The sequence below is a fragment of the Mastacembelus armatus genome, chromosome 18, assembly GCF_900324485.2.
Source record: "Mastacembelus armatus chromosome 18, fMasArm1.2, whole genome shotgun sequence".
Taxonomy (NCBI): Eukaryota; Metazoa; Chordata; class Actinopteri; order Synbranchiformes; family Mastacembelidae; genus Mastacembelus; species Mastacembelus armatus.
The window spans coordinates 13,919,767-13,944,047 of NC_046650.1; the positions used below are offsets into that span (position 1 = coordinate 13,919,767).

The 24,281-nt window shown below is 38.3% G+C and overlaps 1 protein-coding gene across 1 annotated transcript in view; it reads right to left on the reverse strand.

Annotated features, from left to right (window-relative positions):
• Positions 1–24,281, reverse strand: part of LOC113142728 (phospholipid-transporting ATPase ABCA1) — a 122,454-nt gene that overhangs the window by 90,314 nt on the left and 7,859 nt on the right. Inside the window, exons 3-14 of the mRNA XM_026327911.1 lie at positions 23,164–23,257; positions 22,782–22,923; positions 22,534–22,661; positions 21,161–21,288; positions 20,055–20,252; positions 17,719–17,793; positions 17,408–17,603; positions 12,248–12,387; positions 11,414–11,530; positions 7,549–7,743; positions 5,917–6,122; positions 5,332–5,508 (exon numbers count right to left, since the gene is read on the reverse strand). Coding sequence (XP_026183696.1) covers positions 5,332–5,508; positions 5,917–6,122; positions 7,549–7,743; positions 11,414–11,530; positions 12,248–12,387; positions 17,408–17,603; positions 17,719–17,793; positions 20,055–20,252; positions 21,161–21,288; positions 22,534–22,661; positions 22,782–22,923; positions 23,164–23,257 — 1,796 coding nt within the window. The remainder of the gene's footprint in view (positions 1–5,331; positions 5,509–5,916; positions 6,123–7,548; positions 7,744–11,413; positions 11,531–12,247; positions 12,388–17,407; positions 17,604–17,718; positions 17,794–20,054; positions 20,253–21,160; positions 21,289–22,533; positions 22,662–22,781; positions 22,924–23,163; positions 23,258–24,281) is intronic.

Here is a 24,281-nt window from a genome sequence, read left to right on the forward strand (position 1 = left end):
CTGATATAATCCAAGCAAAGCACTGTTCAGTATAAATGTGGAAATGAAGAACAAAGTGAATTACGTGTTGCATATGTCTATGCAGATTCTAGTACATTTGAATCAAATTAATTTTGGATAACTTATTTTTGAAGGTCTTTTTGAATTCCTGCCAAGTGAGAATTGTTTAATCAAAAAATCTACTTTGCTTAATTGCTAGTTAGCCCTGCTAAACTGATTTTCTAAAAGTGATTCTGAATCAGTATTTTGAGTTTTTCTTCCCCTTAAATTTATTTATTTTCAAACATGTACATCATTTTAGTATAACTGCCTTTTAAACATTTTCTGTTGTCCTCTGTGTAGATTTTAGTGTGACAGCTTTTCACAGCATAAAACTGCACATTTTACTAAGTTAACAGTCAGGGACTAATCAAAACTGCACTCATAGCAGTACAGTTATTTTCAGTTTCAGCTGACACAAAATAATGTTCCGTATAGACAGTTCTGTCAATACATCAACTAATAATGAAAGTTCTGAACACTCTTGCCAACACAGAAAGACGTGAGCTTAGTTCTACTGAGAAGTTAGAGGAAGTTCAGTTATATGAGAACTTGAATGGGAGACTTATTTGAGGACACTTTGACCACCCTCGTGGGAGGGATCACTTTCAATCCAGGCCTTGAAAGCAGCAGGAAAGGACTGGTTCTTAAATTTCAGACACGGAGAAACTAAAACCAAAATCCCTTACAAGAATATACAAATAAAATTGCTACTTTGAACTTGTAAATTTAAACTTGAATGGACCAAGAAATCAATACACTTCAACAAATAAAGTTAAGTCAAACATTAGCACTTTTTCTTGGAAGGTAGGAGCCTCAAGTAGACACAGCACCAAGCTGAATACTAATTCTGGCATTATCTGCTCCTGATTCTACCCTAACATCTCAGTAACAGCTGACAGCCTGTGTGACTTAACTCCTTCTGTGACTTCTAGCACTGGAGGGGGAGAGATCAGTCATGCACACCGTGTCTGACACTGACAACCTTGCCACCAGATGCTCTTGAATTATACATTGGTGGATCGATCAAAGGTGCTTAAGTAATAGAACTCCAGGCGGGTCTGTCTTACAGGGCTCCAGTTACATTGGCAGCCTGACCTAAATTTAGGGAAGCTGGAAGACTGATTTCTCAGTAAATCGAGAGATAGTAGAGCACAGCCTCCCAAGAGGTTGGCGTGCTATGCTAAAAAAAAAAAAGCTTCCTGTCTCATTTTGAGCAAACAGACTGGTGAGTTCCTTAGCTGGCTGAAAATGAGCAATTCATTGAGGGGAACAGACTTTATTATTCAATGGGGATTATCTCATCGCTGGTACAAATTATTGTTCAAGGAGAGATGTGCATGCATTTATGGCAAAAAGAGTGCTTAAGATGCCATAAATCATGCAGCTTTGCATTTTTCATATATCACATAATCACATCTACAAAATGAAGTATATTTCCACTAACCAAAAATAAGAGAAGGTTTCGAGAGACAGCTACAATTTAAAGATAATTATATAACTTTAAAAATGTATATCTTAGCCATAACATAATAACATAATAATATGAAAACAGTTAATGAATAACAATGCACTACTTTCATTAACCCCTGCTGAATATTTTGAGTAAATCTACATACATTAACTGTATTTGTATTAAGTTGACTTAGAGAACCCACAAGCATCATTTAATCTGATCTGTAATTCTTCTAATACTACCCCACTATAAAAACATCTATATATACTGTTCATACAAACAATAACCTAACTTTCAATTGGTCTGGCTAGCTATGGATGTACAGTGTGGTCAAAGAGATATAATAGAGCTGTAGTTCAGGACCAGTGAGAGGTGAAAGTAAACATTAGTATACATAAATACATTTAATAAGATTAATGCAACCATTTCCTGGCATTTGAATTTCTTCATATTTGTCAGTCATATGTCAAAACTGAAGGGAATTTTCAAGGTCCTGATCTGTGCACATTCACACAAGTCACCTCAAGTCTATTCACCATCTGTGATGTCTGAGGTTATAGGTCACATTGTGCATGCTGTTTTTATTTCAAAGCAGTATCGAATAAAGCTTGAGAATGTGAGGTAGGAGATATATAAAGCAAACTAAAGTTCTCAATGAATATCTTCATCCAAACAATTGTGAAATTTCACTAACCTAACAAAAGAAAAGCAATCATGCAAACTGATTAAACCTTAAATTACAAATACACCAGCACTTTGTGTGTTTAGATAGTCTGAGTGCAGCAGCACCTGTCAACTGCTCTACACATGATGCTACAAAATGCCAGGACTTAAAAAACAGCCATACACAAACAAAAGAATGAATAACAAAATCCTTAATGTAAAGCTCTTATTGCACAGTCAGCCTTAGCACTAATCAACATGTTGATTGGCTATACACTCAGGCCTTCTAAAGAAAAAAATCAATATACAGCCTATACTCTGTGTGTCATTGCTTTTTCAGAGAAAACATTTTTAGAAAGCCAGAAATCCAGTATATTAAAAGCTTTTTTCTAGCCTCGGCTGGAATGGGGCCTTTTAATGGGGCCTTTTAATGTGGCTGGTCACACTGAGACTATTTCCTGATGTTATTAAAAAAGCATGTCACTATAAACATAGAACAAACCATCAACGGCTTATTTCTGGTTGTTATAAGCATCAGATGGTGCTGCTATGCTCAATTATTCACCCATTCTCTTTATCAAGAGCGTACACATCAGGTCAATTAGTTACTCTAAAAGGACAAAAGCATTTACTTCCAACCTCCCTAACTTGAATATTCCTCAAGTCCACTGCAGACCTATTTTATGTACTGCTGAAAGCAGCCTCAGATCTCACATCAAGCCCATGTCAATGTGAAAGACCTATTGATGGGAAGCACAGCCTCAGGATTCAAACAAGAGATGCCTCTGATTCAAGAGCATGCGAAACCACAGAGGCAGCTGATAAAGAACCAGTTTATGTGCTATCGGCCCCTGCAGGTGTCAAGCTTTATCCCGCACCGTCATCTCAGGCCTATGTACAATGTGAATACAAAGACAGAGGGAGCTAATACAGTTTGGTTATCTCGGGTTCAAAATGCCAAGAGGGTTAGCTGTAGTTGAAAAGGCTAAGATTGTTGGTAGGTCATCTTGTGTACAAGAGCCAAAAGCTGCGAAGAGGAAATGAGGAACACGAAAAGGAAATTATTTCAAAGGCAGGTGTGATGTTAGGAGTGTTGGGTCAGTGCAGATGATAATACCTGAAGTTTGCCACTGAAGTAGAAATATTGTTTTTCTAAGAGTGAAAGCAACAGCACAAAGATAAAAAGAAAGTGATAAGGGCTGGACTTTCCTGAACTTGTGTTAAAATATTTCCTCTTCCTGTCTGAAAATGTTACGTGTTAATTAAATGACTGCAATTTATCTCCAATTTCACGAATAATATTTAGCTTTAACTGTATTTTGCTTAATTGTATTTTCAGTATAACATTGCTACTGCAACCACATTTAACTATGTATCTGACAGAGTATATTTCTATCCCATTATTTTATACACATGTAGAGTGTATTACCGACCTCATGTTTTCCTGGTGGACATTTTAAATTCTAAATGACGCATATTGAAAAATTAACATATTTTAATTACATTTTAAAGTCAAAATGGACTTTTCCTAAACTAAGAAACAGTTAGTGCAGATCACAAGCAGACTATCCTTCCTTTTGGCTGCCGATGACACACAGTTCAAGATGAAAATAATTACCACCAAAGTTCTCCCCCATCATGCCTCCCCGTGTTTTAGCGCATCTTCCTTTGTGTGATTTCACTCTCAATTATTTATAAATGAAATAGCAGTTTTCAAGTGTTAATAATTTATAGAAATGCCCAAATGGCTAGGCAGGCGAAAGAGTAAATGGTGGAGGGACTGAGGGTATTGCGGTGCTTTATGGCTCCCATTTATCTTCTGTAATTATTAATCCTTTGTTTTAGGAAGATGAAACTGAGGCAATGGGGCCAGCATTAGCCAATAAGCTGTGCCAAGACTATCTAATTTCAGATCATTATCACAACAATGATGATGACATTAGTCAATAGACAAATGATGACAAAAGAAAATTGGCACTTTTTATTGGAAAAGCTTTCTGAGGTGGCATGCTAAATGTGCTGCCTATGAAACTAATGTGAATGACTAGTATCTGAGAGAATCTGGTGCAAAGTTCTGTTCTTTACAAGGCATTATAATTCAAAAAACATGTATTTCAACAACAGCAGGCTTGTAAATATCAGTAGCCTAAACGTATCATCGAAATGAAGCCATGTGTCTTTTCGCTTTAGCCTCTTTAAATAGGTTGATCCAAACACTCCCTGAAGATCACATTTTGTGCTATCCAAAATACATAATATTTTAAAATTAGATCCCTAAACTCTGGAACTGCATTTCCCACGGGCGTGAATATTTTGTGTCTCCTGAAAGGGGCGTATTGTGTTGTCGAACTTAAATCTCCCTGCTAATTATCTTCTCTCTTGATGGCATCACTGGGCTTTTCCTTTATTAATGGAGATCATAACGTTGCATTGATGGGAGTAATTTCCCAGACTCTGAGGAAATCTCGGCCGTGGAAGATTCAGAGTGATACCACATATTTTCCGTCCCTGGGTAAATTATCTAACATGATAGACAGCAGTGCCATCAATGCATGCATATGTAATACAGACATGGTGATGTCAATCTCTGCATGGGATGGTGCTATAGTATGAGAGACATAGGATAGTGCATGCTCACTTTGTTAAGAATGAAATGCTTTGGAAATACAAGGAAGGAGGGAACTCATAGTGGTTTCTTAAATAATTCAGCATCCATCAGCTATTCAGGAATTTCCTGTGGTTAACCTAAAATCAATAGTTTTGTTCACTCTTTCCCTCTCACTGCCTTCATTCATTTCTTTTCCCTTACTGAGTCTCAATTAATGATTCAATTCATCTTAAAGGAGGTTACGTTTTTATTATTGACTTTGAACAGTGACATTATTAGAGGAGATTCCTATCTGTGTTCTTTCATCTTCGATTAGTGCCGGCATTGAACGCTAGCAGAGGAGCAACACGTATATTAAAGAAAGTGCACATAAGACAAATAAGAAGAAGCATCTTGAAGTTTCTACAGGGAAATCTGGAGGATCTAAGTGACTGATAAGACCATAACTTAACTATGCGGTGGCAGTGAGTGGCAACTCCCTAGAGTGAGTAGAATTTTATTGCTGTAATACCTCCTTCCTCTTCCTCTAATCACAAGGCGGACAGTTAAAAGCTTTTGTACTCACACATCATCCACGAAGCAAGGGTATGGCATTTGCTGGACAAAAACACCAAGAGGTTGAGTCTTTGACGTTTGCACTCGTATAATGCCACGGTCCATCATGTCCTGCAGGTAGGCGAAGCCTCCCCATATATATCGCAGGTCGTTAAAGGATTTGTCACGAGCCCCCGGAGACCATAACCTTATTAAAAGCAGACACATCATGATCGGTCTTAGCAAAGGGCAAGTAAACTATCACCAGAATGGTCAGAAATACTGTCAGAGTATCATGACTGTTTTAGAGGTGATATTTTTAAGACAGTAAACTTTAAGAGACCAAAAAAAGGACAACAGGATTGAGGACCTTCAACATTCAGACAGAGGAAATTGTCACTAGAAAATAAACTTATTACCTTTCTTGCCGAGTTAGACAAGAATATTGATACCACTCATACAGTATAATGAAGTGTTAAAGTGTTAAATGAAAAGTTAAAGCTAGCAGGTAATTAATTTAGCAAAGAGAACAGAAAAAGGAAATTAGTAGCTTGGATTGTGTAACATAAGAAAGGTCAATAAGAAGAGTTTATTTCAATAGAGCTGAGTCAAATACCTGTTTTTCACCTTGTTGGTACGCTCTACTTCATCGATGTCCATGCGGATTTTGTACTTGACATGAGGAGGGGGATGGCTGGAGTCTGGCTGGAGGTTTTCAAAGACTACACCGGCCCAGTATGTACCATTCTTCAGAAGCTCCTGTGCTTTTCTCACTAAGTGGCCTTCAGTAGGGGCAGCATCAAACTTATTCAGGTCTAAACACTGTCAATAAAAACAGAGGTATCACAAAAATGCCTCACTCTTCCATGACTCATGACTTCCATGTCTTAAAATCATCCACATTTTATCCCTTTTTATATAAATCCTTAGTGTTCACAAAATGCAAGAATAAAAAAGAGGCAGGCATGAACTCAATAGAAGAATGGCAGATGGATATGTAGTGAAAAATATCACTCAGCTATTGACTAAACCACAGAGCGTAGGTCCAAATTATCTGGAGCTGCCAGGGGGTGGGAATGTTTTGGGCTTCAGCAGAGACAAGCAAATGAGATACAGCTTCGCTAGCAGTCCCTGTTCTGTAGCCTTGTCCCCGCTTCATGAGACGATAATGAGCAAGTCATCCTGGGAGGCAGTCGCACCTGACAGCTGTCCACACATCTCAGTGCTGCAATAGTTCTATCATTTCTCCCCCAGGATCCTCTAGTGTATATTCTATATCATGCTATAGTGGGAAACAAAATATCATTCAGTACACGCTAGTGAGGATATTACAGCGGTGGACTGTTACATGAATCCAAAGCTTAATGTACTGAATGAAATAAAGTCATCCTGTCAGATTTTATAAACGTCCTTAATGTTTAAGCAAATCATCACTAGAGTGCACGACATCCCTGACATTCTCCAGAACAGTGTCATCTGAAGTTTTACAGCTTTACTGTAATGTAGTAAATATAATAATAAAGTAAATATAGTAAATATAATACTACTGTTTCTGTGGCCATGAGCACTATATGTTAAAGAAATCACCTAGTTCTGTTCTTGCTTAGTCATTATGCACAGGATATACACAACACCAACCAAAAAAATAATGAATTCAGGCTCAGTTCTCATCAGAGGAGCAAGATGCTTGTCTTTAGGAGTCATGACTAAACAAACTTCCCCAATCTCCATTTTCAACTTCAAGTAAAATTGTTTGTACGGTGCCTCATTCTGTACTTTATCATATTATTCATAGCTACTTTAAAAGCTTATGCTATATACTCTTCAGCTCTAAACTGAAAGAAAGAGGAAACAGCAGTAAGAGCTGTTATCATAATTAGCTCTATCCTAGTACCAACCTGCCACTGTACCTGGCTGTGGGCTGATTTCAAGTGTGTATGTGTGTGTGGCAGGGGGTGTCAGTGGGATTTGTACACGTGTTTGATCACACAACATAGAGAGGGTTTTACTGCCAACTGGGCAACAGATCAATATATTAATGTCAACTGTGTGTGCTCCAACTGCACTTAGAGACACCATTTTAACACCATTACAGTTTCACTATACAATAGACAATCCAATAAGAACAGTCGAATCTCTCTCATTACTCACATGGTTAAATAACACTGTGCATGAGTGAGCCTGATTGCAGGTAAGGTATTCTACATTTAATTAAAGAAAGATGTCGTAAAAAAATTACAGTACATACACCAAGGAAGTTGGAGAGAAGTTTCAGGACTTGGCTGGTGGCATTGTAAACACTCTGCAAGTTAAAGGGCGCATTGGGCGACTGATCCTCTGCAGATCCAAAGTTGAGGAGGGCTGCCAGTTGCTTGGCTGTCCATCCTGTGTTGTTGAGACGCTGGTTGAGGGCACCAGCAAATACTGGATTTGCCAGCAAAGTCTGATTGAGAAGGCAAAAAGATGGGTTTGAACCCAGTTAATGGTTATTAATGAAAGGTTTTGACTGAATATAACATGAATTCAATGAAAGCTCAAAGAGGAGAAAATTAGTAAAACCACAGTGTACTATTATTTTAGAAGCAAAGAGGTCAGCTCTGTTCTTTGGTGGTGCTGGCAGTCATTTTTTCTGCAGAATTAATTAGGAGCATTATGATAGACGACACCGTGGTACTCTGGGACTCTTTTATTCTCAGAGCCAAGAAGTGCTTATGTACAACATACAGTATATGTGAGCACATGCAGCATGTGCTCATTTGCATGATTTGTATGGTACAAATAAGACCCAGGAAGTGACTACATAAATTAAAACTCAACACACAAAAATAGTGACACAGTAATGATGTAATATGCGGTGACTGTTCGAATCATCTCAGGTCACAGTTCAAGGTGCAACTGTACTAAATACAGATAATTATGAAATTACATGAAAATATGGGAGCAAAAATAACCTTGTTACAGTACTTAAGCCCAATAGCTCTTTATTTTTTACTTCCACCATTTTAAATATGTTGAAATTTGTTGCCCTCTATTTAATAGCCACAACCATTCCCCTCACTCCCACCCAGTAATTGCATAGTTGCCTGCTGCTGTGAAATTAACATTCAAGTAATAGTATAGGACTGTTCTTGTAATGACAGTGTTACTACATAAATGAGAATTTAACATAACAGTGATAATTTACTTGTCATGTACAGAGAACTACTGAACTGGAACCAAAACCCACTGAGATAAGTCATTATAACCACCCATTCACTATTACTGTATATGCAATTTTTCTTTTCATAGTAGAGTCCAATTGGTCTACATTCCAGTTATGTGGACTATACAGTACTTGTATGTATATGAGTCACATTTCAAAGTGGATCCTGTGGGCTGTGACTTTTGGAAAGGTGCTATACATAGATTAGGACTGGACCTCTACAGTGTGAAACAGAGTTGGAGCGCTCAGTGGCATTTCGGTGTCAACACTTCTGACGATATTCTGCTTAACCTTAAAACAAAGTGTCAAATTAAATAATCTCCATGCTGCATGTAACCTTTAAAAAAGCCACAGCCATCTTAGTGTGCTCCATTAAGGACATGACCAATCAAAAATGCATATCTGTAAAATCTCACACAGAAATAGCAGCTGAGCAATGCTGGCAATTTGTTAAAACTGCTAAGGCTGGTAAACAATCTCAGTACTGACTATGACCACACATATAGCTAATCATTTTCAGCTGCACCGGGGCCACAGAGTTGCAGATATGGCATTTAACCATATGGACATTGGTCATGTGACGGATGATGCTGTTCATAAAAGAGGCTCTTCCAGTGAATAAATGAAATTGATTAGCTTGCTTCTATAGACAAAGCAGGTTTGGTAAATGGCCAAAGAGAGCTGAAATCAAAACAAAGTCATGTTTAAATAGGCGACAGGTTACATGAAAATGAACCGGTCTTGGCACCGGCTCAATTGGGAACTGTAAAAATTGTTTTCTGAAAAGAGTACATGCCCTCTATATAACGAGATTTAATTGAAATATTAAGTTAGTATTATGGCCTGCAATTTTCGGCACTAGCCATTTGATATAATTACATTCAGTAATTACCTCTGTATATAGTACTTTTATCTTTATTAGAAGAGCCTGCCTTTCCAGCACTGGATCCAAGGTGTCTTCACAAGCACATGGGAAATGAAGCATGCCCTTAATAACTGCCTGACTGTTTACTGCTCACTCTCTTTGCTTTGTATAAGACCTGTATGAAGTTACTGGTTACTGCTGCTGCTTTACAATAAAAGCATTCAACTGGTGAAACAGGAGAATCTCGAAGGACCACTACAGTGTGTCAGCGGCTGGGCGAAGGCAGCCGGCAAAGGATGTCAGCTACTTTTTGGAAGCAACCCTCACCAGTTACATGTGCCATGATGTGCCCTATTTGTCACTGTGGTTAGCATGTAAAGAAAAATGTGCCCACAAAACACAGTGGATCTCTTCTAAATGTCATGAGGCATAATGAAACAAGAACGACCAGACTTAGCTGGTTCATTAGACTAAACTGACATTTGCCTCCTCAGCAAGCCAACTAGCCTTTCTGTCCCACACTGTGCAAAACTCTTTGCATCATGGGCAACGTGAAATCTATACTTGCTCAGTGCATGAAGGAAAATAGCACACTAATGACTTATTTCTTAAAAAAAAAAAAAAAAAAAAAAAAGTTAATCTATTTGGCTAAAGAGCCTTCACTGTTGTATCTCAGCACACCGTTGCCATGGTAACCACAGGTTCTGCCAAATTAACAAGGACTGAAATCTTTAGGATTACAACTTTACTATAAAATAATGTAAAGGCTATAGAGTGGCTATACCAAACATATCTTAAACCAATCTATTTCTGAGCCACTTCAGTATGCCCTACTCATCTATACACTGAAAATGTTCTCTATCAAATGTAGTTATGGTGCTGATGGTGATTGGTCTATTGACAAAAATTCTGCCTGTGACCTTGAAGGGCCTCTGAAGATGACAAACCTGCAAAGCCACCAGCTTCGTAGCGAGAGGCAGAGAGAGCGGGAGAGACGAGCTGAGAGAAAATGAAGACAAAGGAGGATTGCCAGCCCATTTGTGTAAAGGTTAGGGCTAGGGTAATGAATACCCTGGCTATATGGAGCTCCCAGTGTCTGCTTCCCTCTAGCTGCCTATAAGCTCATTTGGAGTGACACTGGAGTAATGTCAGTGTCAAGGAAATATAGCAAGAGGCAAAGAGAGAGAGAAGGGTAGAGGGACGACGACACAGAGAGAAAAGAGTCCATGTACTATGCTTCTCTAGATAATCCTTTCTGCCAGGATGGAAATTATCCTGCACTTATCCATAATTACTTTCCAACCTTGGTTACCATATCTAACAGAAGGTGCAAAGAATGGCACACAAACACACACCTGTAGTATATACAAGCTCATCACTTTCATTTTCTTTATAATTCTTTACAGAAAAATAGGGATGCTTAAAAAAGAATGAAAAATGTTATGTGCAGTCAAAAGTTGGCAAAGCGAAGGTGACCACTTTCCAACTAGTCCAGTTTGGAGAATGCAGTGAACTGAAGAGAAAAGGGTGCAAATAAGCTGCTGATAATGTGCCTGAACCGCTCTATGCAATTAAAAATAGGAAAGGGGATAAAAAAATGAAAAACACACTGGATTTTTTTTTTTTTTGATAAAAACAGGTTTTGTTCCAGACAATCAGCTGAGATTACAGGAGGTCACTGCATTCAACCAAAAGTGGTCACAGATAGAACAGCTGACTAATTAATATGCTACAGTCATTTCATGAGCTTTAAATGTGCTGGTAAGCTGAAATCTACCTGTGGACACAGCCAGACTAGTTGTTTTAAATATTTTTAGTTTTTATGCTCGGGTAATGTTCCCCAAATATAGCTTCACATTTATCACACAAGTGTTATTGATGTAACTGGGCAAGAAAGTGAGTCAGAATATTTCTGAAAATGTCAAACAATTATCTTAGGTTTGAACTATTTCCTGTTGCTAAACCTAGATGTTGTTGATTCCAGAATAACTGAAATTAAAACAAAGAAGAGGTTCAGGTCATTTCCTTACAGTGCCAGAGTCTTACCCGTAGCGTGTTCACTTGAGTGCTATTTGGAAGGAATTCCATGACACGGGGCCCAAGTTCATCCCATGAATCAGCAAGCTCTTTTAACATAGCCAAGGCGCTGAAAGTGCTATTCGCCTGAAACAAAAAGAAAAACTAGAGTGAACAACTCATTCATCTTACCTTTCCGTGACTGGAAGCTTACGTACTGAGCCTCTTGTGCGCACTCTGAACAAATCCAGACATTGAAGTACTCCACATTGCACACTTCATCTGATCTCTAGAGGAACTCATCACATTGTAACACTGCCATCCCCCATGGTGATGAATGTAAATGGGGTTATTTACCTCTGAACACTGTGTTGTAAAAAAAAAAAAAAAAAAAAAAAATCTGACTGCCTGGTGTGAAAAGGGCCTCCTGTGCCAGCACCAGGCCGCTTGCTGTGAAGCCGGCAGAGATTGCTCACACTCATTATGTATTCTCAAAGCAAAATCCTCACTGTCTGCCCATCGTCTGTTTTGCTTATGCAGTTACCAAAATGATGCTAATATCTCAGTGAAATATCATGTCACGAAAATATGTTGTATTCAAGGAACAAGCCTCCTGACTAAGTATTATTTTTCTTTTCTTCCCCATGTGGTAATGCTGCATGACATCCAGTGTTTTTCTTTCCAAGACTGGAGCCTTCTTGGCTGGTAGCTGTAATTGGACAAATCAATAGCATACGGGCTAATATACACACATACTGTATATTACAAACCAAAAATAGATATCTGTATATATGTGTTTGTAATTTTCATTAAAGTGCATGAAAAGTCAGCGTCCACGAAAATATCTTTTTCCTGTACACTTACTTCTTTCACTATAAGGCGAGCAGCAGGTGTATCAGGTGTGTAGAGGATTTTCCCAAGCAATAATGGCTTAAAGGTGCTCCAAACATTACGCAGACCAGGTGTGCTCTCCAGGGTGTTGACAAGAGTCTGGCAAAAAGTATCTATAGACAGGGAAGCAGACAGGGAAAGTCAAAGCAAGAAAATTGTTCTAAATTTCTGAATCCTGTGTGTGTACTGCACCAACAGTCTCCAATGGCACACGAGGAAAGAGAGTAAATAAGCAATTTGATCTCAGTGAAATCACAGGATTTGCAGCACTCGAGAAGAATGATAAATGATAAACACTGAACAACATTCTATGCTTTCCTCATCACAGAGTGAGCAAATATCAGCGCTTTCATGAAACCACACTTTGACCTTCTAATTTCAAGTGTATTAAAAAAGCTGGCTTATATTTTTGTTTTCTGATTTTTTTATTTACATTGACACCTTTAGACAGGCACTAGTAGTATAAGATTCAAGATCCTAGTATTATAATATCCCAAAAAGGTTTTTCTGATAGGTATTAGGTTGCATCCTAGGTTTTAGATGAGGACAAAATATTTTAAATATGCAGTCAATAATTGTCATATTTAACAAAAACTGTTTAATGCAATAAAAAGTAACTAGGTGAGTTGATCAGATGAAAAACTCGTGTTAATTTGGATACTGAATCAGTTAGTGATTCTTCATTAGGCATCAGTGATAAGTACTAATTATGTAAAAAAAAAAAAAAAAACAGAAAAACACAAGCCAGGATTTTAGAGCAGAATACATGAAGAAAAACTTCAACAGGGCAGAGAAAAACAGGTCAATATGCTCAGCAGCAGTATGGTCATTACTAATTTAACTGATCTGCCAACATGAATACCGCCAGGTTGGTAGAGCCCTGAACAGATTACATGAAGATGTGCACTGCAAGGAACAGAACATGGATTAGGCAGAAAGCTTGTGCTTGTTTCATTCTGACTGAAAATATATGATTGCTTTAGTGTGGAAGTCGGACGATCAGACAGTCAATATGGCCACCTGCCTTTCTGATGTTGCTGTCTCGTTTTTCAGACACCTGTTTTTACACCAGTGCTTTTCCTATTGGTTTTTCATTTTTCCCCATCAAGACTGCAACAAGGCCTGAGTCCACTTTTCCCCCTCATCTCACCAGGTCACCCATTTCCACCATCAGGGAGATTTCAGTGGTCATTTTCAGTGCAATTAAATGCTAGCCTTTCTGGCTGTTAGCTGTTTTTCCCAGGTGCTCTCAGAAGGTCTGTGTGCAGAGAGCTAATAGCCACTCCTTAGTATTAGCCTGCCCAGCTGTTCCCTCCACAGACCGCACAGATGCCACAACACTCGAAAGACAGGAAATGTGCATGTGACACTCTCTCAGCTCTCAGCTCAGTACAGTTAGTTATCTCCTGCAAAAGACAGACTCCAAATTCCTAAATGTTTGACATTTAAGAAAAAAGGAAACTTGTAATTACTAATCAGATAGATTAATTAGATAAGATAATGCAAATGTATGCCAGTGGAGTGAGATGAACTGGTAAAAAGCCCAAGACCTCTGTCACTATTTGTGCTATGAGGAAACATGTAGAAATATGCATATCCCTGTGGTCTGCACAAATATATTATTTGATTACGAAAGTGACTATGGAAATACTGACTGTGCAAATAACACCAATGCACACAGGCCTTGAGAACTGGTCAAACCAACAAGAAGCAAAGAAAAATAAATCTGACAACGAAGCATCCATATGAAATATCTCTTTTACGTAAAATTGTAAAAGAGATATATTTCTATGGTTGGAAAGGTATTCTATGAGCTAAAGGGAGTATTAGATTTTAGAGGTTACACAATTTCCATGACTGGGAGCAGTGTAGTCCTTTTTTACAACAGATTTTTACTTTATTACAAAACAGCAGCATGAAAGAACAAGAGGTTTAGTCACAGTCAAATAATTGCTTGGAGCCTAAAGTCAGCCATTCAACTTACCTGGCAAATTTAATCAATTTGAGCTGTACCCTGGAGATGGGCTCAATTCACCACTACAGTGAGACAGCACACACTACACACATTACACACACACACACACACACACACACACTGTCTGGCACATTCAATCACAATATGCACATGGAAAAAAAAAAAAAAACAGGATAGATAGTATTCATGCATTACTCAACTTTCAGGTATCTAATACATGTACGTCAAATATGACATGCCAGTATAAAATGAATTACCCCATGTATCAGTCAAGCAGCACTTATTACAAGCAGTACAAATCACAACCTGTCTTGCAGTATTCCAATAGAAAGTCAAGTAAGCTTGAATAAATGCTACTGAAGTCAGTGTCTCAGCAGAGACAGAGGGAAAGCCTACTTCACAACACCTGCCACAACAAACACATATTAATGCTTTACCGGCTCTGGTTTATTAAAAGATAAAGGGTATCAATTACTAATTATTCAAAGAGCTATCCATGAGCAAATACTCTGAGGATGGCAGAATGAGTCTTCAGATAATTAGGAAAGGTTATGAGCAACCTCAGAGAAAATCAGACCAGCAAGACTAGGACAATGGAAGAAGCAAAGATATTTTGACAGATCAAAACAACATGCAATAATTTCATGAGTGGATGTTTGTTGGTGGTACAAAATATTCACCCAAAATGTGCACCCAAGATAGACAGATAGATAGATAGAGCACTTCATTAGTCCTAAAGGGGAAATTGTGTTGTTACAGTAGCAGAGAAATGAATGAGAAAAAAAAAAGAAATCAAAATATGAGGTGGTCTATTACAATAATAACTATTCAAAAACCTTTCACTTGGAAAATCAGAAGTTAAATAAGATGACCAATAGGCCCACACAAGGCTCTTGTGCTTTGATGGCTTTTGCTAAAAATGGTTAACTGAAAATATCTCTTTTTGCAGAGGAACAGAGACATGTAGAATACAACAAGAGCAAGAGATAAATGGGACTGTAAGTGGTGTTTTAGGTTTATGAAGATTTTGCACCAAATATATAAATGTAGGTATATGACATTGCAGAGACATGCAATAAATTTTTATTCGTCCTTATCTAGAATGCAATTTTTGAAAATGGTATGCTCTTAAAATTACTGTTTACTGCCAAGGAAAACGGTTACCAACTATTATTGTATAATGTCTCCGAAGTTTTCCTTTGCTGTCAACGATTAATTGGGAAGAGAACATTACTGAGCCATTAAGAAAACCTCAGCGTTGGCCTTTATTGTTGCTATTTAACTATTCCTTTGAGTGTACTTTTACACTTACAAAGGAGTTGTAATTGGCCATTATGCAGATGCACTGCATATTCCAGATTCATTTAACTGTACATAGACCAACACAATGAAATACCAGAGCAAATCCAAAACAGCCATTAGCATGCTAACAGAGATGTTAATGCTTATTTTCTATGGATGATACAATGTTTTTGCTAATTTGCCCTGGCACTAGCATGCAATTCCACTTTCCAGTGCAACTGTATTTCCAGGGAATAGAGGCTTCTTATTAAAATCTAATTTTGTGCAGTTTTCTACAAAGAACAGGCATTTAATGAAACAGGAATGCACGGTCTCTAACGAGCACAAGGCTGCAAGGAGTTACATACATATGAACATCTAATTCTCAAGGTTTTCATGAAACAAGCATATTCAGTGATTTTTAAAGCTTTCCCCCAGTCCACATCTCTCATGGTTGTGCTACGTTACTTTATTCACTACTGCCCCAAACATCGTCAGGGAGATGAGAAACAGTCACATCCTGAGGACGCGACCAATAAATTTAGATAGTTTAGACCTTTAAAGGCATCAGTGAACCTTATTGGGAATGCTACTTGCTAGAAGATTTTGCTTCAACTTTCATTTTACTTCATTGTTTAACCAAAATAATAAAAAAAGAACTATTGCTTTATGCATTTTATGGACAGTAATGGAAACGCTGTGCATATTAGATGTCATACCTCATGCCAGTTTAAACTTGGCTGTTCTTCAGTTAACGCTGGCTGCTTGTTGTAATCACTCGAAAGAAAACTAAGCCAGGTTCAGTGAAATCAGTACAGCACTGGAGAATCTGTGTACAAAGGCTGACAATATGGCCATTGTGGTTGCATTTCTTTTCTAAATAGCACAAAATAACACATTAGAACTCCAAAGGTGTTTTAGTGACACCATCTGTGCTCTGTGGCAGGTTTGGGCTGCCATATGCTCATATTTAAGATGTCATATATTTGCGTTTTGTGGCTCTGCACCACCCAGACAACATCACTTTCCACTCGGGGTAAGTTGCTGTGGACTTTCCTCTCCATTAAGAAAACATCATTATGTCAGGGTGGGGAGTGCACAGCTTTTAAATGGAATGAGAAAAGGTGATTTGATTGGCTACGATTGATGCCAGCCACTGACACAGCTGCCGATAATATATTCCTAATCAAACTCAGCTTCCAACTCTGGTGCAGGTGCCAAATGTACCACAGGTGCTGGTTCCTGGATGTGCATAAATAGTCCCATCCTGTACACCCTGCACAGCTAACTGCACCGTGTATTATGCACCACTAATTCATGACAATACGGACCAGTGCCTGAAATCTTGAGATTCGCAGAGAATATATCTTCACGGGAGCATGTTTATCAGTCAGTATTGATCAGTGTTTTTGATCTAATACAATTATGCTTAGATTTTATACACAGTAACAACAGCTCTAACTTATAAAAATAGTGCTGCATTGTGCTGCAACATCAAGGCTACAGGAGCTCCACTGTTTTAGAGTTTTCAAAAGTTCTAACATGATGTTGTTATTTAAGGGGACAAAAACATGATCCAATTAGTCATGAACCCTATAATCCTCTGTCATACCAATACTGATCAAACAACTCCCAGTCTTTTCCCCTTTGTTTCAAATACAGTTCTGCAGTGTGACGCTGAATTTACCACAAAATCATATGCCATGTCCCATGATGCCATGAACTGGGCGACGCTGGTTTCTCAAAAGTAACCAATTTGTCAATTTTTTCCTTGCTACCACAACTACACACAGTAGTGCAACGCTAAAATGTAGCAATATGAATAAGACACAATTGCTGAATGACAGCAGCAATAACAGCAGTTCTGCCGCACTTACCAGAACTGTTGCCCATAATGGAGATTGACTTGTTGTTAGCCACCTGTCTAGATAAGCGTAAGTTGAGAGTCATATTGGGGGAATTGAAGTCAGGCTGCTTTCCACACAGAAGCATATTGATACTGCCAATTATGTTCTCTTGGAAATCCAATGAACCAGCAGCCCTAAAGACCATAGAGTTCTGCAACCTGGCCATCTGGATTGAAGAAAACAAAGAAAGGAATTTTAAAGTATATTTGAAAAGATTCCATATGATCATAGAGTATAAATAGGGATTGCAGTCTAACGTATATGACGACTACAGCACTAACCTCCTCCATCACCGATAATGCACTTTGAGTGGTTTCTCCCATCAGTGTCACTTTGTTGGATCCAGTCAGAGAGAGCTAAAGGATGGTATGAACATCTGGCTTACAGAACAGTACATATCCCATGTGACAAGTTCTAAATGAGCATTTCTATTGAAGATACCATATGATGGTGATTGTGTATCTTGACCATCATCTCTGGCATTGGTTAATGAAATGAGAAGTATCGGTGTGTTACCGTGACATTATGAAGGTACACTGTATGAGTCCAATTAGAAGAACTAAATGGCATGACCTTTCAACTACTGTCATTTTCATGCATCAAGTGTCAAGTATAGGCTGTATCAGGATCTCTAGCATTATCTATCAGTATATACAATTATAAAGCTTAGAGATGTGGAGTAGAAAAACCTGAAAGCTGAGGTATAAAGAGGACCAGGAGGGCTACAGTGCATAATTATTTTTAAAATTATGTTCAGAAAATGAAGCTCATTCAAGCATAGTTTGAAAATTGACTGAGGCTCAATTACATTCATTCACTATCACTTGTGTGCAAAGCAGACATCAAGAGGTGACTTAGTAAGAGAGCACAGGTATATCACTCTGGCAATTTTGAGCAGAAGAGCTGAAAATCACCAGTAAGTGATCTAGTGAAGAAGAGGTTTCAGTGTTGTTCCTCTCACATTAGAAGGCAGATGAAGTGAGCCTTGGCACTGAACACATTTCTCACACTCATTTGTTAAATGTCATTTCCATGGCACTTTGTTAGTGAAGACTCCTTTTGATCACAAGGTAAGCTGATTAGAAAAATAATTCTACCAGAATGAGTTAACAAATGACATATAACACATAATTTTGAACAAGGCTGTGATTTGTTAAGCTGATGAGTAATAAGGAAAGTTATTAAAAAAAGACAAAAAAAAAACACTTAGACATTTGGATAAACTGCTGCATGTCACTTGTTTACCATCGTAAATGTGCATTGAATTCTACAATAACACAAAGTTGTGAAACCAATGTCTAAATCACTTTCTGCCACTCACTACCTCAGTGATAAACCCTGACTGCCTCCCTTGTCCTTTCCTTTATGCTGCTGTTGCTATCACAATCATTCAGCAACATCAAGCTTTAAGTACGAAGGCTTGATGCTCTTTTCCATCCATTTGCTTGCGGCACTGAAGAGCTTTTCCTCCATATCTTGTCTGGGCTTTCGTTTTTTCTGTGCCTGAAATTGCCTGTGGGCTTAAATTGTTCAAATGCTCTCTCGTACGAACTTCCTGCCTTATCATTTATTTATTGGATTTGCTGTCCCATATATTTCTTCTAAAAGATAAACTCCAAAAAGTGCAGGTTTTCATCACCCCAAAGGAACAAAGAGATTTGAAAGAATTCAAGTAAATTTTGGCTCTAATGAATTATTCTCAACTGTATGCATTCTAGTAAAATCATTGGAAGACACAGACATGCACATGACGGTGACAATTTTCAAAGCATAAAGCCCACGGGACAGAAAATTATTTCCTACTCAAAATGTGAGAAATAAGATAATGGTGCAGTAATAACATAAAGTAATTGCTGAGGTGTTGTTAGGAGGTTGGTCTTGAAGTCTATACTTTAACAAGTTTTAACTTTAGAAAGATATTTCTGTATCACACTAAGTCACAGAGCCAGACAAGCATATAACATTTAACTTTCAAACTGGTTACTCAATTGGCTGGCACAGAAAATCATTGTCTCTTGCATTCAATTTACCCCAAGTTTTGAGATTATTATAGTTAGAACAGACCATGTGCCTGCAATACTTTTAAACTATACTAAGCTCTGGAGATTGTTTCATTTTACAGAACATAATTGATAGAATATCCAAAAATGAAAATTACCTTGTGCAGCCATGTTTACTATTTCTTATTTATCCTGCAATTTGGGCCGATACCCATCATAACATCCACATACAATTGTATAAAGAAGGCTTAACAGGAAACTTTGACATATAAAACTCTATCGCCTTGGCATTTGAATTTCTGCTTAGGCCTAAAGATCACAACATCACACCCAGTAATCTAAGACCTCACCATCAATTTCACCAATAATAGGCAGAGTGGATAGATGAACCCAACAACCCTATCAGGCATAAACTGTGGCCCATATTGCCACTGCAGTGTCCCTATGAGGTTGATTAGTATCAACACATTTCCCAAATGCATTCACTCTAAAACTATTGTTACAAGTAGAAAACTGTTCAGATGTTACTATGCAAAACTCCTTCAGGTTTCATTAAACTCAAATTAGACAAGTTGTGAGATTTGTTGGTTGTGTGGGAAACAGCAAGAAAAGCTCACCTCAGAAAGCACTTTCCTCACATCCAGGTTTTGCAGGAATACTTGCTGGGTGTTAATCAGCTGCTGTGGAGGTAGGGAGCAACTGACATTTTGAAAAGCCTCCTTTTCAGCTTGGCTGCTAAATTGGACATACTCATCCAGACCTGTCCCCTCACACAGGATTCTCCCCAGGTTGCCTGGCCTCGGGATGCCCATCATCTGAAAAAAACAACACCAACTTTGGTAGCAGGTGACAAACAACACTCTTGGCATCTGACCATATTTTATTTATTGATGGGTTGTGTCCTCATGCTGTGCAAGCAGATGGCATGGTAAGTCACATTTCAAGATCACATATAGATCTAAAAATAAACTTCAAGTGTTTTATTTCAATTAGGTCTTAGATCAGCCTCAAGTATAGACTGACATACTGTACATATGCACAAGCACTGCGGTGACACAACAGTAAAAATGTGACACAAACATCACACACACACAGTGCAACATACAGAGATAATTTGTATTATACCACAGTATGCAGTGCTACCAAGCTAGATGGGATACCATGGGCAGAAGACAGAGAATGGTTGTGAACTGCACTGGGAACATTTACTTTCTTGGCACACAGGACAGTTTGCACCAGAGTGCATCGCAACCATCAGAGTTCCTCATGCACAGTCGGGATCTTTTAATCAATGTGCCCTGTATTTAAGCATCATTGTCAATTTCAGTTAAACATAATTACCTTCTTGCAGATCCTCCAGTCTTACTTGTTACATTCCAGAGTATCAATTGGGGAACAAGACACTCATTACTATTATTGCTGTTGGAAGTTCTTTTCATTCCAAATTACCTAATGCACAGAGTTTCCAATAACTTTTGTCAAGCGAATACTAGATCTTGCTTTGATTATGACTGTCAAGACAAAGAGTCCCACAGGCAGTTATTGGACAAGACATTTTATTCAGAAATTAGATTCTTTTGGCATATTTGGTCTTCAGAAGTTTTAAATTTCTTTATTTGCAGCAAGAGGCGGATGTACTTGTTTCACAGTACTTAGATTTCTTTCTGGAAAGTTTTTTGTTTTTTTTTTCAGTATGCAAGCAGAGTTGGGAATTGATACTCACTGGATTGATGTAAATCTTAGCATTCATGATGCTCTGGACAACTGCTGGTGGCACGAACAGATTATCTGTCAGATGTGTGGAGAAAGTCTCGTTGTCTCTCAGTATACTCCTTAGCACCACCGGTTGAGCTTCAACATAAAGATGAGGAATTGTTACTTTGGCAGTGCTGCAACTGATACAGCAGTTTATAAGTTAAAGCTAAAGCCCCTCTTCAAAATCACTGCAGTGAAGTTGCAGTGAAGTATATCTACTAATGGAAAATGGACAAATCTAAAAATAAACCACTTTATGTTTCAAGTGTGCAAGTTATTAAAGAAATGGAAAATCAAGAATGGACAAAAAAGCAGTATGTTTTGCTTTTTCTTTTTCTGTATGACTCCAATGTGGTGTTGAAATAATATCACTTAATTAGATTAGCCCTTTTGTAAATGTATAATATTCAAGTCAGTATTATCAATATGAGGGGGAGACGTTTAGTAACAATAAAAGTGATTCTGTTGGTCAGATTGATGCTCTATACACCCCCACTACACGCACATTATCATGCCACCCATGACTGCAGGAGCATCAGGATGGATGGACAAGGTTAGATTGTGGGGAAGAAGAACATGCTCTGGGCTTTTCTTGAGCACTGTTGCCTATCTGATTGAAGTGACCACCTGAGTCTTTTAATCAACCCTTGGTAAAACAAAAAAGGACAACACAATCACCTTTGCCATCCTAGTCTTTTGATAGTACTCCATTTCCCATTCTTGTTAATGACCTGTTGTGCTCTCACCTCAGACAGCGAAACCCATTAATTATGTCTAGGCTTAGATCTTTGATGGATTTAATCTTGTATATTACAAGCCAGCGACCCCAAAATGCAAATGGCCCACAAGCCGTTTGTTGAACAGCAGGCCCCCCCCCACCCCTTTGCCTTTTTGCAAATTAGGTGCCGTATGAAAATCTGAATATCATCAGGCTAAATGAGCCTAATGCAAAGCAGCAACTTATCAAGACAAATGATCTGTCAGTCTGCATGGCAAATTGCATCATAAATAATCACATGACATTGTTTTTGAGGGATAAAGGGGAATAACAAATCCTCCAACTTGTCATGCACATGAAGTGGATATTTTCCTTGATGGAGAGTACTTAACAAAGACGTGGCAGAGTGGCTGTTGCTAAGGATGAGTATTTACTGTAACAATTGATTTTTTTTGTCATTTACTCAGTGGCAATTAAACTTTTAGATTATGAAAGATAAATCTCCACTTTGACCCCATTGCTCTACACCAATTGTGATAGCGGTTGATAATAAAACTAGGCCCTTTCCAGAATAGCGCTGTTGTTGTTGTTACCTCAAGGATATGACATTCAAATTCTCTTACCATTACCAGGTTTTAGCTGGAACTGGTCTGTATCCCACTGGCCAATGTTATCTGACAGTAACTGCACCTTCCTGAGAAAAGATCTGTTTACCAGGAGGGTCTGCAGCTCTATCAACACGCCAGCAATTCTGATTTAGAGAAAAAACAAAAAAGATTATAACTTCAATTTAAATGCTAACCACGATATTCTGTTTCAATGTAATGTATACCATCTTCAACAACAGAAAAGAGAACACCTCTGTACATACATAGAGTTGTTGAAGTTGTTCACTTGTCCTGGTGTCTCCCCTGGTGTCGAGTAGTTCAAACATGGATTGTTGATGTTACATATCATACCTTGAAGCCAGGGGAGCACACCGGTTGATGGCATGGCTTTATTTGGGTAGTGACCTATAGAAATGGGAATACACAGTCAGCTACCCAGCTGGATGGTTCACTCTTTGTTTGGAAAAACAAATGTAATGATGTGAAGTATTTTATGTTCTTGCTAGACCATTAAAATGTCCTCAGCATTTTGATATATGCCTCAGCCTTACCTTAAGTTATGACCTGTTATGGAAACATACAATAAATCATTTGAAACCCAACTGTTTTGCAGTTTACTTACATCCTAAATGAGCTTCTACTTACATTGGCCTTGGTAGACTGGATTATTGGTGGACCGTACCCACACCAGTATGAAGAAGAGAAACAGAGGCCACAGCACTTCAATGACCAGTCGCACCTGTGCAAATGACAGTGGTTTATGAAACGCATCTTTGGAACATACTGTGGTTCACAGGGTTTATATTCTTTTCTCATAAATTAAAATGTGACATCACTCAAAGTCAAATCAAAAATTAAACAGTATGGGATTTTGAAGGTGTGTGTTCAATAGCAAAGAGGCGAACAGAGCAGGAGGGTCAATATTTGTTTATGGAGTACAAACCATGCAGTACTTCGATATCGTTCACCCCCGGTCTATGATCGACATGCAAATTTTCCAGTAAATGAAACTTTAAATTTGCATCAAATTTAAATGACTTTAAATCTTTGTCTTCCAGTTGCAATCACCTCCCTGTTGTAAACACTAAGCTTTAAAACAATAAAGTTTGAGGTGCAGTTAAGATCCTGTCAGTGATTGACTAAAATGACCTTTTGTACTATGAGTCTTTGTCTAGCCATGTCTAGCAGCACATGCTACAGTCCATATGTTTCGCTGTTAATCTTGCCATTTCTCCAAGCGCTTACAGGGTCGAGAGAGCAACTTGTGCTTGTGGCTCCCCAAGCTCAAGCTATCAAATACTCCTTATCACCTCCCCACAACACTCAATCTTCTCCTGGATGAAGAATACCAACCACTTTGTTGCTTTAATACAACCACTTCAATACCCGCTAGCAGGTAGCACCCCATGTGACATGCCAGGCTTATATTTCAACCCCAGGGAAAGTGTGAAGACCAAAACCTATTAAGAAAAGGAGTGACCTCAAAGCTTCACTTGGTCATGACGTAGTTTCTCATATCATTCCTCTCAGGTGGCCTTGAGGAATATTCTAGAAACCAAGTAACAAGACAAGACTTTACATTTTTCACATATATCTGCAAGCAAACCACCTTGGGCTATTACAGGTTCAAGCATCCATATTTTCTCACTGTGGAAACACCCAAGCAGTGCTGTTTATTTATGAATAAGTCAAAGCAACATGCAAAGCTGAAGGCCAGGGTAACATTTGTACAACAGTACCAGTTCCTGTGGTGTTTTAAGCAA